The 13,085-nt window shown below is 48.1% G+C and overlaps 1 protein-coding gene across 2 annotated transcripts in view; it reads right to left on the bottom strand.

Annotated features, from left to right (window-relative positions):
• PWWP2A (PWWP domain containing 2A) overlaps positions 1 to 11,298 on the bottom strand; it is a 58,386-nt gene extending 47,088 nt beyond the window's left edge. For both annotated transcript variants that reach the window (XM_089682867.1, XM_089682866.1), the window contains exon 1: positions 6,516 to 11,298. In XM_089682867.1, coding sequence (XP_089538993.1) covers positions 6,516 to 11,275 — 4,760 coding nt within the window. In that variant the 5' untranslated portion in view covers positions 11,276 to 11,298. The remainder of the gene's footprint in view (positions 1 to 6,515) is intronic.
• Positions 11,299 to 13,085: the final 1,787 nt, after the last annotated feature.

Below are 13,085 nucleotides of genomic sequence, written 5' to 3'. Positions count from 1 at the left end.
ACAGCCACTGCCTAATGAATAACTTTTGGCTGTTGTCTGTGGAATGCACAGTAATTTAGGTCTCATTCAGATGGGCGAATGAGGGTAGATAGGCTGCTGTGATCAGAGGCAGCTAAACTCCCACCTCAGGATGTCACAGCACTCAAACTGGGGAATTCGCTTTGGCCAGTTTGTATGCAGCTAGAAACATCATCCCTGGGTGAGGCCAGTTACATGCATTGGTGGCACCAGCCATTGATATGTACAGGCTAAAAAGCTGGCCATACCACAGACGTTCGCACACACTATGTGCATGTGGCTACTTTCCCCACCAGCAACAGACTGCTTGCTGACAGCTGCTTTTGTGAATGAAGGCCTAGAAGGTGCTCTGGAAAAGTGATCCACTGCCTCATACAGAACTTGCCCTCAGGGAGCAGAAAGCCAACAGTAAATTTCAGCCTTTAAGGTTTTTTTTTTTTTGGTACAGAAAAACCATTTTGCAAGCTTATCTTTGTGCACCTTTAGGCCTCATTCACATGTAGTTACAACCATTTTTATTTATAGATCTGAATGCAGCACCATTGTTTTCAATAGAGACCTTCACACAACTGCATGAACGTACACTGCATTGAGATCTTTAACCAAAAGACTGCATCTGAGGACATGCATATACCCAACATTTATACAGCTGTGTTACGGCTATGTGAAGGAGTCCTTAAAAGGCGAAGTTTTTTTTCTTTTTAAAATAAAATTCAGTTCCATTATACAAAAATATACCATTAACATACCTCAGTTGCAAAAATATTCAAACTCTCCTTGATCTGGAGAGCAAGGCCTAATCCCTTAGCTTTTGGTAAATTTCTTAGAAAGCGTTTTCAATTCCTGGATTGTAGACAGAGGACAGTGGAGCCAGCAGGACCCCAGAAGCAAATTACCAGCTGATCTCATTAGCCCACACATCCCGCATTGACCTCATTAGTACACACTCTTCACCCATCAACTATCTTTTCACAGCATCCCCTGGATCTCTCCCCAAGTGGCTACCCCAGAGTCCCTTCAGACGGGCCCAGGCTGCACACAACCCACTGGACAACCCTGATGTAATGCAAGGGACAGCTTGATTGGATAGATGCTGTGCCCTCCTATTATATAGTTTTGGTAACTCTGAAGGGGATTGTACAATCATATTTAAATGTGGCCATACACTATTCTACATCTTAAATTAACTAGTTGCACTCCCAGTGTCATTAAATTGTTAACGGCACACCAAACAAACACAAGCACATTTTGCCACATGGAAAAACGGGTGACAAATGCAGCAAAACACACAGTAAACAAATATGTGCAACTCGCACCACTCCAAAATGTCCCATGAGCTCTTTTGCCATGTGTAGCGCAGCCCATTGAAATCAACAGGCTGGAAAAACAAGCCAAAAAACACGCACGCCCTCTTCGTTCTGTGAGAATGGGCCTGAAACTGAAATTGGTGCATTTACACTTAACAATGAGGCTCCATTCACATCTGTGTTTCCGAATGCATGGCAATCCGCACAGAAAATGCACGCTTTGCCATGCATTTCAGAAACATGCTGCTAATGTGCATCAGGTTTGTGTTGGGGTGTCTTTAACATGTAATGACAAGAGCGGCAAAACACGCACAAAAAAAACAAAAAAAACAACAAAAAAAAAAAAAAACACACCCTTCGGTAGTGCACCATGCTCAGTGGTGTATTTAGGTTTTGTGCTGCCATAGGCAACACAAAAATCGGACCAACACCCCCCCCCCCCGGACCAACACCCCGGACACGGACCAACACCCCCCCCCCCCCCGTCCCTCTCGTGGAGAAAGCCTGATGTTGACCAACAGCACCCCTGCCCCCTATCTGGGAGAGCCTTCCACTACCCCCCCGGGCGACAGATAGAAAGACACTCCTCTTCATCTCCGGACATCCCGGGAATGAGAGTCAGGTTCTACATACACCATTAAGCAGTCTCTCTCGGATCCCACTTGGTTCCCATGAAGCACGTGTCCCTTCTTTCATCCCTTCTTCTGAAAAATGCCACCCTAGATAAGTGCCTGGGGCAATTGTTGCGTGTATAGCAGCCCGTTCAAGTGAATGGGCTGCCCTATGCGTGAAGAGTGAAAACGTTCCACAAACACCCAAAACAAAAGCATGCGGGAATATGAGTCTTCACTACATGGAGATGTGAATGGGGCCTGACAACTGAGTGTCTTCATCCACTCCCTCCTACTATGTACTTGTATAAAGATGGCCATACACTATGCAATCTGATTATACAATCTCTGTACAATTTCTTTTACATTTACCAGAACTATGGAAGAGCAGGACACATCTGAACAATTTATTCAATCTGTATCAAATCAGACAGGCCCTTGTACAACATAGCTGATGGAAGGAAGGTAGTATTGTAATGAGGGAGGTGTGGCTCAGAATGCTGAACACACCCTTTTCTGTGATGCAACAAGGAAGCGAAGGCTTCTGGGAAGTGGACTACATGGAATGAATGTTGAGTGACCATCTACAGGAAATTATGCAATCTGAAAATCCGTTCAAAATCTCACAGAAACTGACAAAAAAATGTAATGTCCTGTGGATCGGGTAAGTGAGAAAAATGCACATTTGGATGGCTGGGCCAGGAAATGGCATTGGAAAATGCTTCTATTATGAAAAGTGAAATTCTTCCTGAAAAGGTGAACTTATCCTTTAAAGCAGTACCAGCACATGCTAGATCTAGAAAACGGTTATATGTGAAATGGATTTTACTGTTAAGCTCACTTAACAAGTTGACTGCACAAATCTACAAACAACTATGAAGTATAGAGGCCCATGAAAAAGGCTACAATGGAGGTTTGCCATCCTATCATATGGCTTTGGTCAATTCTAAAGCTAAACTTCAGGGGGTAAAAAAAAAAAAAAAATACCCTTGCAGTGAGGCTCTCCAGTGTTAAAGTGTTAGTAAAGGTTACATTTGTTTTATTAAAGTATATATATATATATATATATATATTTATTTATTACACACATATATACACACACACACAATTTATTTTTTCTGCTCTGTACAAAAAATGCGCAGGGCACTCTTTGCTTCTCTTCTTCAGCCCCTCACCAATGCAATCACCTCCTCTTTCCTCCTGTGCTCACTAAGTTAGGTGCCGAGGCAGCTGTGCAAGTATACTCCTGAGCTGGGCTGTGTGTGTCTATAGATATACACAGTGCAGTTAAGCCAAGCTCCTGCTCCCTCCTTGCAAGAGTTTGGCTGACAGCAATAGGAGCCTATAGCTCCCGCTGTTCTTAGTGTCTCCTATGAAAGCAGGAAGTGAGAAGAGCGTGGTATGCAGCTGGAACACTGGATCTGTGACCCAGGCAGGTAACTATTTAGGAATGGAGGTGGGTATAATAGGTAGTGCCTTTTTGCCTTAATGCAGATGATGCATTAGGAATCATGTCCACAGGGCATTTGCCCATCTCTCCTAGACACCTTTCCTCCTTGAAGCAGAGTTTTGGCAGAGAAAAAAAAAAAAATGCTTGAGGTTTGTAAAGGCATCCAAATGCGTTTAGGTGTGTTAGGTGCTTGGGCATTCATTTATTCAACTGGTCAGAACAGTTTATTCTGTCCATTAAAATTTACTAATGCCCAAGCCCTTGACGCACCCAGCATTCACATGTCAGTATTTTTTTCTGCCGAAACATTGCTGCTCCTGCATGCACTGGCTCTTTTTTCTGCCTATAAATTCTTATGTGTGAATTGACACATAGGCTAATATGCAGGGACATTTAGAGGGAAAAAAAAAAAACACACGTCAGATGCCCCTAGGACAGGGGTGGGCAACTGTGGCCCTCCATCTGTTGGTGAACTACAAGTCCAATCATGCCTCTGCCTTTGGGAGTCATGCTTGTAACTGTCAGTTTTGCAATGCCTCATGGGACTTATAGTTCTACAACAGCTGGAGGGCCACAGTTGCCCACCCCTGCAATAAAGTGGTTCTAAACTCAAAATGATTAAAAGTGTTCGTTTATGCCTGGGGCATCATTAAAAAGGACTTACCTGATCTTTGCTATCCCACCAGCTGGCACTCAACAAGTTGTATGGTCACCAATAAGTAAAAGATACTGTAAGTGATCCAAAGAGTACGTCTGCACTAGCAGCAGCCTTGTAAATGTGGCACCACGACTGCATCCATTGTATGTGGTTGCAGGACTGTCGTGGCATTGCCAAATTCACTGGAATGGGTCAGTCATCAGTAATGCTGCTCTCAAACACAACGGGGGGGGGCCCTTTGCAGCTTAATGGGGACAGTAAAAAGGAGGTAAGAAGTGTAAACAAACCCTTGCAACTGAACAAACGCAGTGCATCACACTGTTCATTTGTTTCTTTTAAAGAAATTTATTGAAATGTCTAACAGTAACATTGCATATTGTTCTATGGGCTGCCGAAAGGTATAAGGTAGTGAACTGCCTCACACTGCGCTGGAAAAAAGGATGGTTTGCCACACTTTTTTCAGCACACACCATATAACTGCAGGGGAGTGAACCTAGCACATAGGAGACAAGGCACTTTGCTTTGTGTTGTGATGGGACTGTGCTGGAATAGCCAGCCATAGCAATCCCACTGCACTTGGTATGAACAACCCTTAAAATGTGTATTATTAGTCACACAAACTAAGGTGTCCTTTTATCATGTAGTGGTAAATGACCTCTGCTCACTTCTCTGGCATTCTCAGAGGAGACAGTTCTCTTCTGAATGCCTTTTTATGAAGCGGTGTAGATCGCTTCTCTTAATTAGGAGAGAAGCGATCTACAAACGCTTTGAACGCTAGAAAACGGCTGCTGTTACTGTAATCTCGCGAGATTACAGTAAGAGGTCAAACATTTTACTAAACAGTGTTAAATTATCGCTGCTTCATTTGCAGTTCCTCCGATTCTCCACCTCTGGGCTGGAGAATCTGGAGGGAGAACACAGATCGCCAGTGAAGGGCTGACATCGCTCCTTCATAGACTGGCAGTCTGTGTGCAGAGAACATGTTCTCCTCTGATCATCTCTGTTTCCTAAACCACTGATGATATGAGATTAGCAACGATCCTTAGGATCACCGCTGATCTGTGTCATAAAAGGACACCATAATTTGTTAGTGGGTAACCTCGCCCTTGCTACAATCATAGTGACTTTGCCAGGTCTGTAAACATATTTGCAGAATCAGTCTCTGCAAATAATGAGCACAAACTTTGCTAAAGAAACCATAGTAAACTGCTGTACGCTACACTAACAGTTTTTGGACAGCAAGCAGGCCCTGAAAGTTTTAGACTTGTTAAAAAAAAAAAAAAAAAAAAAATATTAGATAAACATACACACAACCACACATAAAACCAAACCTCAGGCTTATTTGACAAAGCACTGTACTGTGCAGTAGCCCACAACAGCAAAATCAGGTAAAAAGATAAATCCCGATAATTTTTTAAAGGGGACCTTCTGTCTAAAAACCACACTTGTACCCACTGCAACTCATCCCTGCTGCTATTTTTAGGGTTGCACCGATATCAAACATTTGCACGAGTACTTGTACTCGTGCAAATGCTCCGATACGAAAACCGATACCTTGTGCTGGCTGGTTTACAGTGTGATTTCAAAGCTTGGTCCAAGTGCAATTCCAATGCAAATTGTAGTGTATGAGATTAGAAAATTGCACCTGAGCCGGACTGAAATCACACAGGACTCTTTCAAAAATTGCACTGTGGCCAGCCCGCACATATGAGAACAGGCTGTAAAAACTAACTGAAACCCACATGAAAACTGATGTGAAACTGCTGTCTCTGCAAGTGAAATCTATGTGGTTTTCCCATCAGTTTTCATGCATGTATGGTGTGAACAGCCCAAAAAAAAATGGTCAGAGCACTAAAAATAGATATTGGTAATTGGGATCAGCGAGTGCTTGGGAAAAAAATAAAAAATAAAAACCGGTACTCAGTCAAAAAAAAACAAAACAAAAACACCACAAAATCTGGTATCGGTGCATCCCTAGCTATTTGAAAGGGTCTTTTTTCCAGTTTACATTTAATTTTTTTCCCAGCCCCTCCCCTTTGCCACCATCCTCATCTAGGTGAGACTGACATGTCCCTGGTCTTACAGTCTCCTGGGATATTCCTGTCATATTGCAGGAGGCTTCAGAAGCAGGGACACAGTGTGGCCAGCGGGCAGAGCAGTGTATGCCTGAACCCAGAAGAGACAGCCAGCTCCCAATGACTGAGGAGTGCCACAAAAGGCAGCAGAGGGCCCACGCTGAGTCACCTGAACATCGCATTACAGGGGAACAACCCTGAATTTGCTAGACAAGCAAGTAAGTGAATTGAGGGGAAGGGTGTAAGAATGAAGTTCCTCTTTACAATGACAAAAATTTTAATCTGTGTATATATATATATATATATATATATATATATATATATATATATATATATATATATATATATATAATTTTTTTTTTAAACTAAAGGCAAGGTTCCAGATACCTTTCATACCTTTTAGACAGATCCATTAGAACCCCTGAGAAGATTCTGTCTCCATGGCGGAAGGAAACCACCAACGCATCCTGAATGATGTGATCAAGCGTAACCTGAACTTCTGAACCAGGTGAGAGATCAGCAATGCCACCAGCAGCAACAATTTGCTCTGGTACAGTAAGAGGACTTTTGCATTGATCGTGATTGTCCGAACATGCCTCCAAGGCAGAATCAATGTGGGAAGGCTTGGACTTCTCCAGACACCATTCACTACAGTCATTTAAAGGTGCAGTATCAGAAGCAATCCTAGATACCGGCTGGTGTTCCAATTCTGGGTCAGAAACCACATTAGAATCTATTTTATCTACAGATTTAAGTTCTTGGATAGCATCCCTATAAAGCAGGTCACATTCAACATCATCAATGGACCCTTTTTCTGTGCATTTCGAATGATGTTCTATGCTAGGCTCAGTATCAAAATGAACGCAGTTAGAGTCCAGCTCATTTTCCAAAGATTTTATTTCTGTGGTGACTGCACTGTCTGCTGGAGTCTCTGTTTCCACAAGAGCCACTTTACTGGACATCTGAATGTTCCCAGGTTCCAAAACGGACTTTACTTTGGAAACCACCTGCAGGGAGGTCTCTTCTGATTTTAATTCTGTTCTATGGGATACTAAATGAAAACCACTACTTAATTCCTCTTTATTTGGCTCTTCCTCCAATGTCTTTAGAACTGGTTGTAAGAAAAGCTTTACTTCCACCCCAAGTTCAGTACACTGCTCAGTTACAGGATGCACTCCTTGGTTAATTTCAGCAACACCTAAAGCAAGTACTTTTTCTTCTACAGAAACTGTGTTCAGTTCATGCTGTAGTTTCTTATGTAATGGTTCAGGCACACACTCCACCTTGGCCTCAAAAAGATCAAGGTCTTCTTTGCTAGGTTCATGGACTGAATTAAATACTGTCTCTACAGTCTTGGAAACTGCTTCGCAATCTCTAATTTCAGGAACAGAGTCTGACAAATGAGTTATGGATCCAGGGACAACGCATTCTATGGGGGGATTTTCCAGCAAATGCAAAACCACATCAGACTCAGAGCCAACCACAGTGGAAGAAGGCCCTGAACCAAGAAGTGGCAACTTGGAGATTGGTTCCTGTATCTCATGGCTAGAGTCCTCCATAAGTGGCACAACCTCAGGGACAGATATGTGCATCAATTCTACAGCAGGCTCTTGTACCTCACATACAACCTTGGAAGCTGGCTCATGTCCTAGAACCACCTCCATAGGTATGGACTTCACCTGCAATACCTCCCCTGAAATTGGCCCTTGCGTGTCCATCGCCTCTACCAAGCGGTCTACTTGTACTTCTGACACTAACTCCACAGCTGGATCCAAAAGCGACTTCACAGGGGAAGAATCCTCTATGCACTGTACCGCCAGTGGTGACCTTTCCTGTGCATCCTGGACTTCAAGTCCAGATTCTCGCAACAAGTTTTCTGGTGCGGATGACTGCTGGAATTCTGAATGTACCCCTCCCTTTACTTGAGCATTTGCAAACACCAGATCAGATGGGGTCAGGGGTTGAGGCGATGCACAAGCTCTTGGTTCCGCTAGATGAAGGGTAGGAGAAGATATAGATCTTGGTTCCTCCAGATCAGGTTTCGGAGGGGCCGTACATCTTAGTTCTTTTAGATCAGGAATAGGAGAGAACGTAGATATTGGTTCCTCTAGAGCGGGGGAAGGAGGCAATGGAGGCCTCGGTTCCTCTAGAGCGGGGGCAGGAGGCAATGGAGGCCTCGGTTCCTCTAGAGCGGGGGCAGGAGGCAATGGAGGCCTCGGTTCCTCTAGAGCGGGGGCAGGAGGCAATGGAGGCCTCGGTTCCTCTAGAGCGGGGGCAGGAGGCAATGGAGGCCTCGGTTCCTCTAGAGCGGGGGCAGGAGGCAATGGAGGCCTCGGTTCCTCTAGAGCGGGGGCAGGAGGCAATGGAGGCCTCGGTTCCTCTAGAGCGGGGGCAGGAGGCAATGGAGGCCTCGGTTCCTCTAGAGCGGGGGCAGGAGGCAGGAGGCAAAGAGCGGGGGCAGGAGGCAATGGAGGCCTCGGTTCCTCTAGAGCGGGGGCAGGAGGCAATGGAGGCCTCGGTTCCTCTAGAGCGGGGGCAGGAGGCAATGGAGGCCTCGGTTCCTCTAGAGCGGGGGCAGGAGGCAATGCAGGCCTCGGTTCCTCTAGAGCTGGGGCAGGAGGCAATGCAGGCCTCGGTTCCTCTAGAGCTGGGGCAGGAGGCAATGCAGGCCTCGGTTCCTCTAGAGCTGGGGCAGGAGGCAATGCAGGCCTCGGTTCCTCTAGAGCTGGGGCAGGAGGCAATGCAGGCCTCGGTTCCTCTAGAGCTGGGGCAGGAGGCAATGCAGGCCTCGGTTCCTCTAGAGCTGGGGCAGGAGGCAATGCAGGCCTCGGTTCCTCTAGAGCTGGGGCAGGAGGAAATGCAGGCCTCGGTTCCTCTAGAGCTGGGGCAGGAGGAAATGCAGGCCTCGGTTCCTCTAGAGCTGGGGCAGGAGGAAATGCAGGCCTCGGTTCCTCTAGAGCTGGGGCAGGAGGAAATGCAGGCCTCGGTTCCTCTAGAGCTGGGGCAGGAGGAAATGCAGGCCTCGGTTCCTCTAGAGCTGGGGCAGGAGGAAATGCAGGCCTCGGTTCCTCTAGAGCTGGGGCAGGAGGAAATGCAGGCCTCGGTTCCTCTAGAGCTGGGGCAGGAGGAAATGCAGGCCTCGGTTCCTCTAGAGCTGGGGCAGGAGGAAATGCAGGCCTCGGTTCCTCTAGAGCTGGGGCAGGAGGCAATGCAGGCCTCGGTTCCTCTAGAGCTGGGGAAGGAGGCAATGCAGGCCTCGGTTCCTCTAGAGTTGGGGTAGGAGGCAATGCAGGTCTCGGTTCCTCTAGAGCGGGTGAAGGAGGCAATGCAGGTCTCGGTTCCTCTAGAGCGGGTGAAGGAGGCAATGCAGGTCTCGGTTCCTCTAGAGCGGGTGAAGGAGGCAATGCAGGTCTCGGTTCCTCTAGAGCGGGTGAAGGAGGCAATGCAGGTCTCGGTTCCTCTAGAGCGGGTGAAGGAGGCAATGCAGGTCTCGGTTCCTCTAGAGCGGGTGAAGGAGGCAATGCAGGTCTCGGTTCCTCTAGAGCGGGTGAAGGAGGCAATGCAGGTCTCGGTTCCTCTAGAGCGGGTGAAGGAGGCAATGCAGGTCTCGGTTCCTCTAGAGCGGGTGAAGGAGGCAATGCAGGTCTCGGTTCCTCTAGAGCGGGTGAAGGAGGCAATGCAGGTCTCGGTTCCTCTAGAGCGGGGGTAGGAGGCAATGCAGGTCTCGGTTCCTCTAGAGCGGGGGTAGGAGGCAATGCAGGTCTCGGTTCCTCTAGAGCGGGGGTAGGAGGCAATGCAGGTCTCGGTTCCTCTAGAGCGGGGGTAGGAGGCAATGCAGGTCTCGGTTCCTCTAGAGCGGGGGCAGGAGGCAATGCAGGTCTCGGTTCCTCAAGATCGGGGGCAGGAGACGGTGCAGGTCTCGATTCTTCAAGACCGGGGGAAGGAGACGGTGCAGGTCTCGATTCTTCAAGACCGGGGGAAGGAGACGGTGCAGGTCTCGATTCTTCAAGACCGGGGGAAGGAGACGGTGCAGGTCTCGATTCTTCAAGACCGGGGGAAGGAGACGGTGCAGGTCTCGATTCTTCAAGACCGGGGGAAGGAGACGGTGCAGGTCTCGATTCTTCAAGACCGGGGGAAGGAGACGGTGCAGGTCTCGATTCTTCAAGACCGGGGGAAGGAGACGGTGCAGGTCTCGATTCTTCAAGACCGGGGGAAGGAGACGATGTGGATCTTTGTTTCTCTAGACCAGGGCTAGGAGATGATGTGGGTATTGGTTCCTCTCGATCAAGGGTAGGAGATGATGTAGATCCAGGGGTAGGAGAGGATGCAGATCTTGGTTCCTCTAGAACAAGGGTGGGAGGCAATGCAGATGTCAGTTCCTCTAGAACTGGAATAGGCTGCATTGGTGAAGGCCTTGGGCTTCTTTGCTCTGGAGGGTCCCCCACCTCCAGAAAGACTGTCTCACCATCTGCTTCTACATGCAGCTCCGAGAAGACTGGGTCACTAGAAGGCTGCCTACTGAAACATGGGTCTGAAGGGCAGCCCTCACACATTGGCTCTTCTGTCATGGGTTGGAGAGGTGACAGTGTAGATCCCCCCTCCTCTAGTTCTGAGGGATCCAGCAAGGGTGCAGACGTGGGTTCCCCTATATCAGAGGGGTGCACTATCCCAGAAGAGGTCATCTCACCACCAGCTTCCATTAAGGCCGAGTCCACAGATGGTGGACCTCCATGACAGGGGGCTGAAGGCCAGTCCAAGTCATTCCCCAATTGCATAGGTTCCTCCTGAGTGGAGAGGAGGGCAGAGTCCCCAGTGTCCATCTCCGAGGACTCCGCAGCAGCCAGGCCGCCCAGCTCTGGTGGCCATGGTGAGGACCCCACTGCCCGGTCAGGCCCAGCACACTCCTCCTCCCCAGGCTGCCGCAGCCCCTCTCCGCCGTGTCCGGTCTCGCTCCCTACAAGCGAGCAGGGTTCATTCTCAGGACCGGTCTGCTCCGGGACACAGCCAAGCTCCGCCGACTTCTTCTCGCCAGGAATCGGCTCACTGTCCGGCTCGGCTTCGCCACCTCCCTCCCCCGAGCCTGGCGCACCAGCCGCGGCCGCCATTTTCTCGTTCGCGTATCGATCCTCGGCCTCCTCGTCCTGAGAGACTGCCATAGTGACCGCCCTCAGCAAATCGACAGCCACCTCCGATTAGAGCCAGTTACCGTCTGTCAATCTCCAGTCGGCTTTTCATTGGCTGAAGAGCGCCACGCCCGCCCCCGACTGCCTTTCCCAAGGTAAAAAGAAAGCTGGTATCCGATTGGGTGGCGGCGGAGTGTATCTTAGGAGAGAACGTGTGTCAGTCAAAACCAATCTCTAAGGTCATTGGTCGAAGGTGAAGTCAATCAAGCGCATTCTCTTTTGGTCCTGTTGCTAGGCAACAAGTCAGCCACTGCCAGCGGTAATGCAGCAGATGGAAGTAGCGTGGCCTTGGTGTTTTTATAAGCCAATGTCAGCTCATTAATAAATATAATAGGTGGCCAGTAACACCATGCTCTGATGGACACATTCACGGGTAGAACAGCGTACAATGTTGTCCCGTAAGCCATTTAAGTGTATCTAACCCTTCAACAGAAATATAAGTTGCAGAGCATTAGTCTTTGAATGTGGTGGCTGCATTCGTTTTACTTTTTTCCTTTATTTTGACCTGGACTTGCCACTAACACACTTCCTTTCCTAGGATGACAATGCTCATACCAACAGGATACAGTAGGCACATGCACTATATTGCCAAAAGTGTTGGGCCTCCTGCCTTGACACACACATGAACTTTAATGGCCTTAGTCCGTAGGGTTCAATACTGAGGTGGCCCCGCCCTTTGCAGCTATAACAGCTTCAACTCTTCTGGGACGGCCGTCCACAAGGTTTAGGAGGGTGTCTATGGGAAGGTTTGACCATTCTTCCAGAAGCACATTTGTGAGGTCAGGCACTGATGTCGGACGAGAAGGCCTGGCTTGCAGTCTCCGCTCTAATTCAATCCAAAAGGTGTTCTATCGGGTTGAGGTCAGGACTCTGTGCAGGCCAGTCAAGTTCCTCCACCCCAAACTGGCTCCTCCATGTCTTTATGGACCTTGCTTTGTGCACTGGTGTGCAGTCATGTTGGAACAGGAAGGGGCCATCCCCAAACTGTTCCCACAAAGTTGGGAGCATGAAAATGTCCAAAATGTCTTGGTATGCTGACGGCTTAAGAGTTCCCTTCGCTGGGGCCAAGTCCAACCCCTGAAAAACAACCCCACACCATAATCCCCCTCCACCAAACGTTACACTTGGGACCATGCAGTCAGGCAAGTACCGTTCCCCTGGCAACAGCCAGACACATCTATCGGATTGCCAGACAGAGAAGCGTGATTCATCACTCCAGAGAACACGTCTCCACTGCTCTAGAGTCCAGTGGCGGCATGCTTTACACTACTGCATCTGACGGTTTGCATTACACTTGGTGATGTAAGGCTTGGATGCAGCTGCTCGGCCATGGAAACCCATTCCATGAAGCTCTCTACGCACTGTTATTGTGCTAATCTGAAGGCCACATGAAGTTTGGAGGTCTTTAGCTATTGACTCTGCAGACAGTTGGTGACTTCTGTACACTTCAGCATGCACTGACCCCGCTCTGTCATTTTATGTGGCCTACCACTTCATGGCTGAGTTGCTGTTGTTCCCAGATGCTTCCACTTTGTTATAATACCACTACCAGTTGACCGTGGAATATTTAGTAGCAAGGAAATTTCACGGATGGACTTATTGCACAGGTGGCAACCTATCACGGGACCATGCTTGAATTCACTGAGCTCCTGAGAGTGACCCATTCCTTCACAAATGTTTGTAGAAGCAGTCTGCATGCCTAGGTACTTGATTTTATACACCTGTGGCCATGGAGGTAAATGGAACAACTGAATCCAATGATTTAGAGGGCTGGCCCAATACT

The sequence above is a fragment of the Staurois parvus genome, unplaced genomic scaffold (assembly GCF_062004578.1).
Source record: "Staurois parvus isolate SC_StPar_1 unplaced genomic scaffold, SC_StPar_1.0 ptg000298l, whole genome shotgun sequence".
Taxonomy (NCBI): domain Eukaryota; kingdom Metazoa; phylum Chordata; class Amphibia; order Anura; family Ranidae; genus Staurois; species Staurois parvus.
This window is presented reverse-complemented; position numbering and strand designations above follow the sequence as displayed.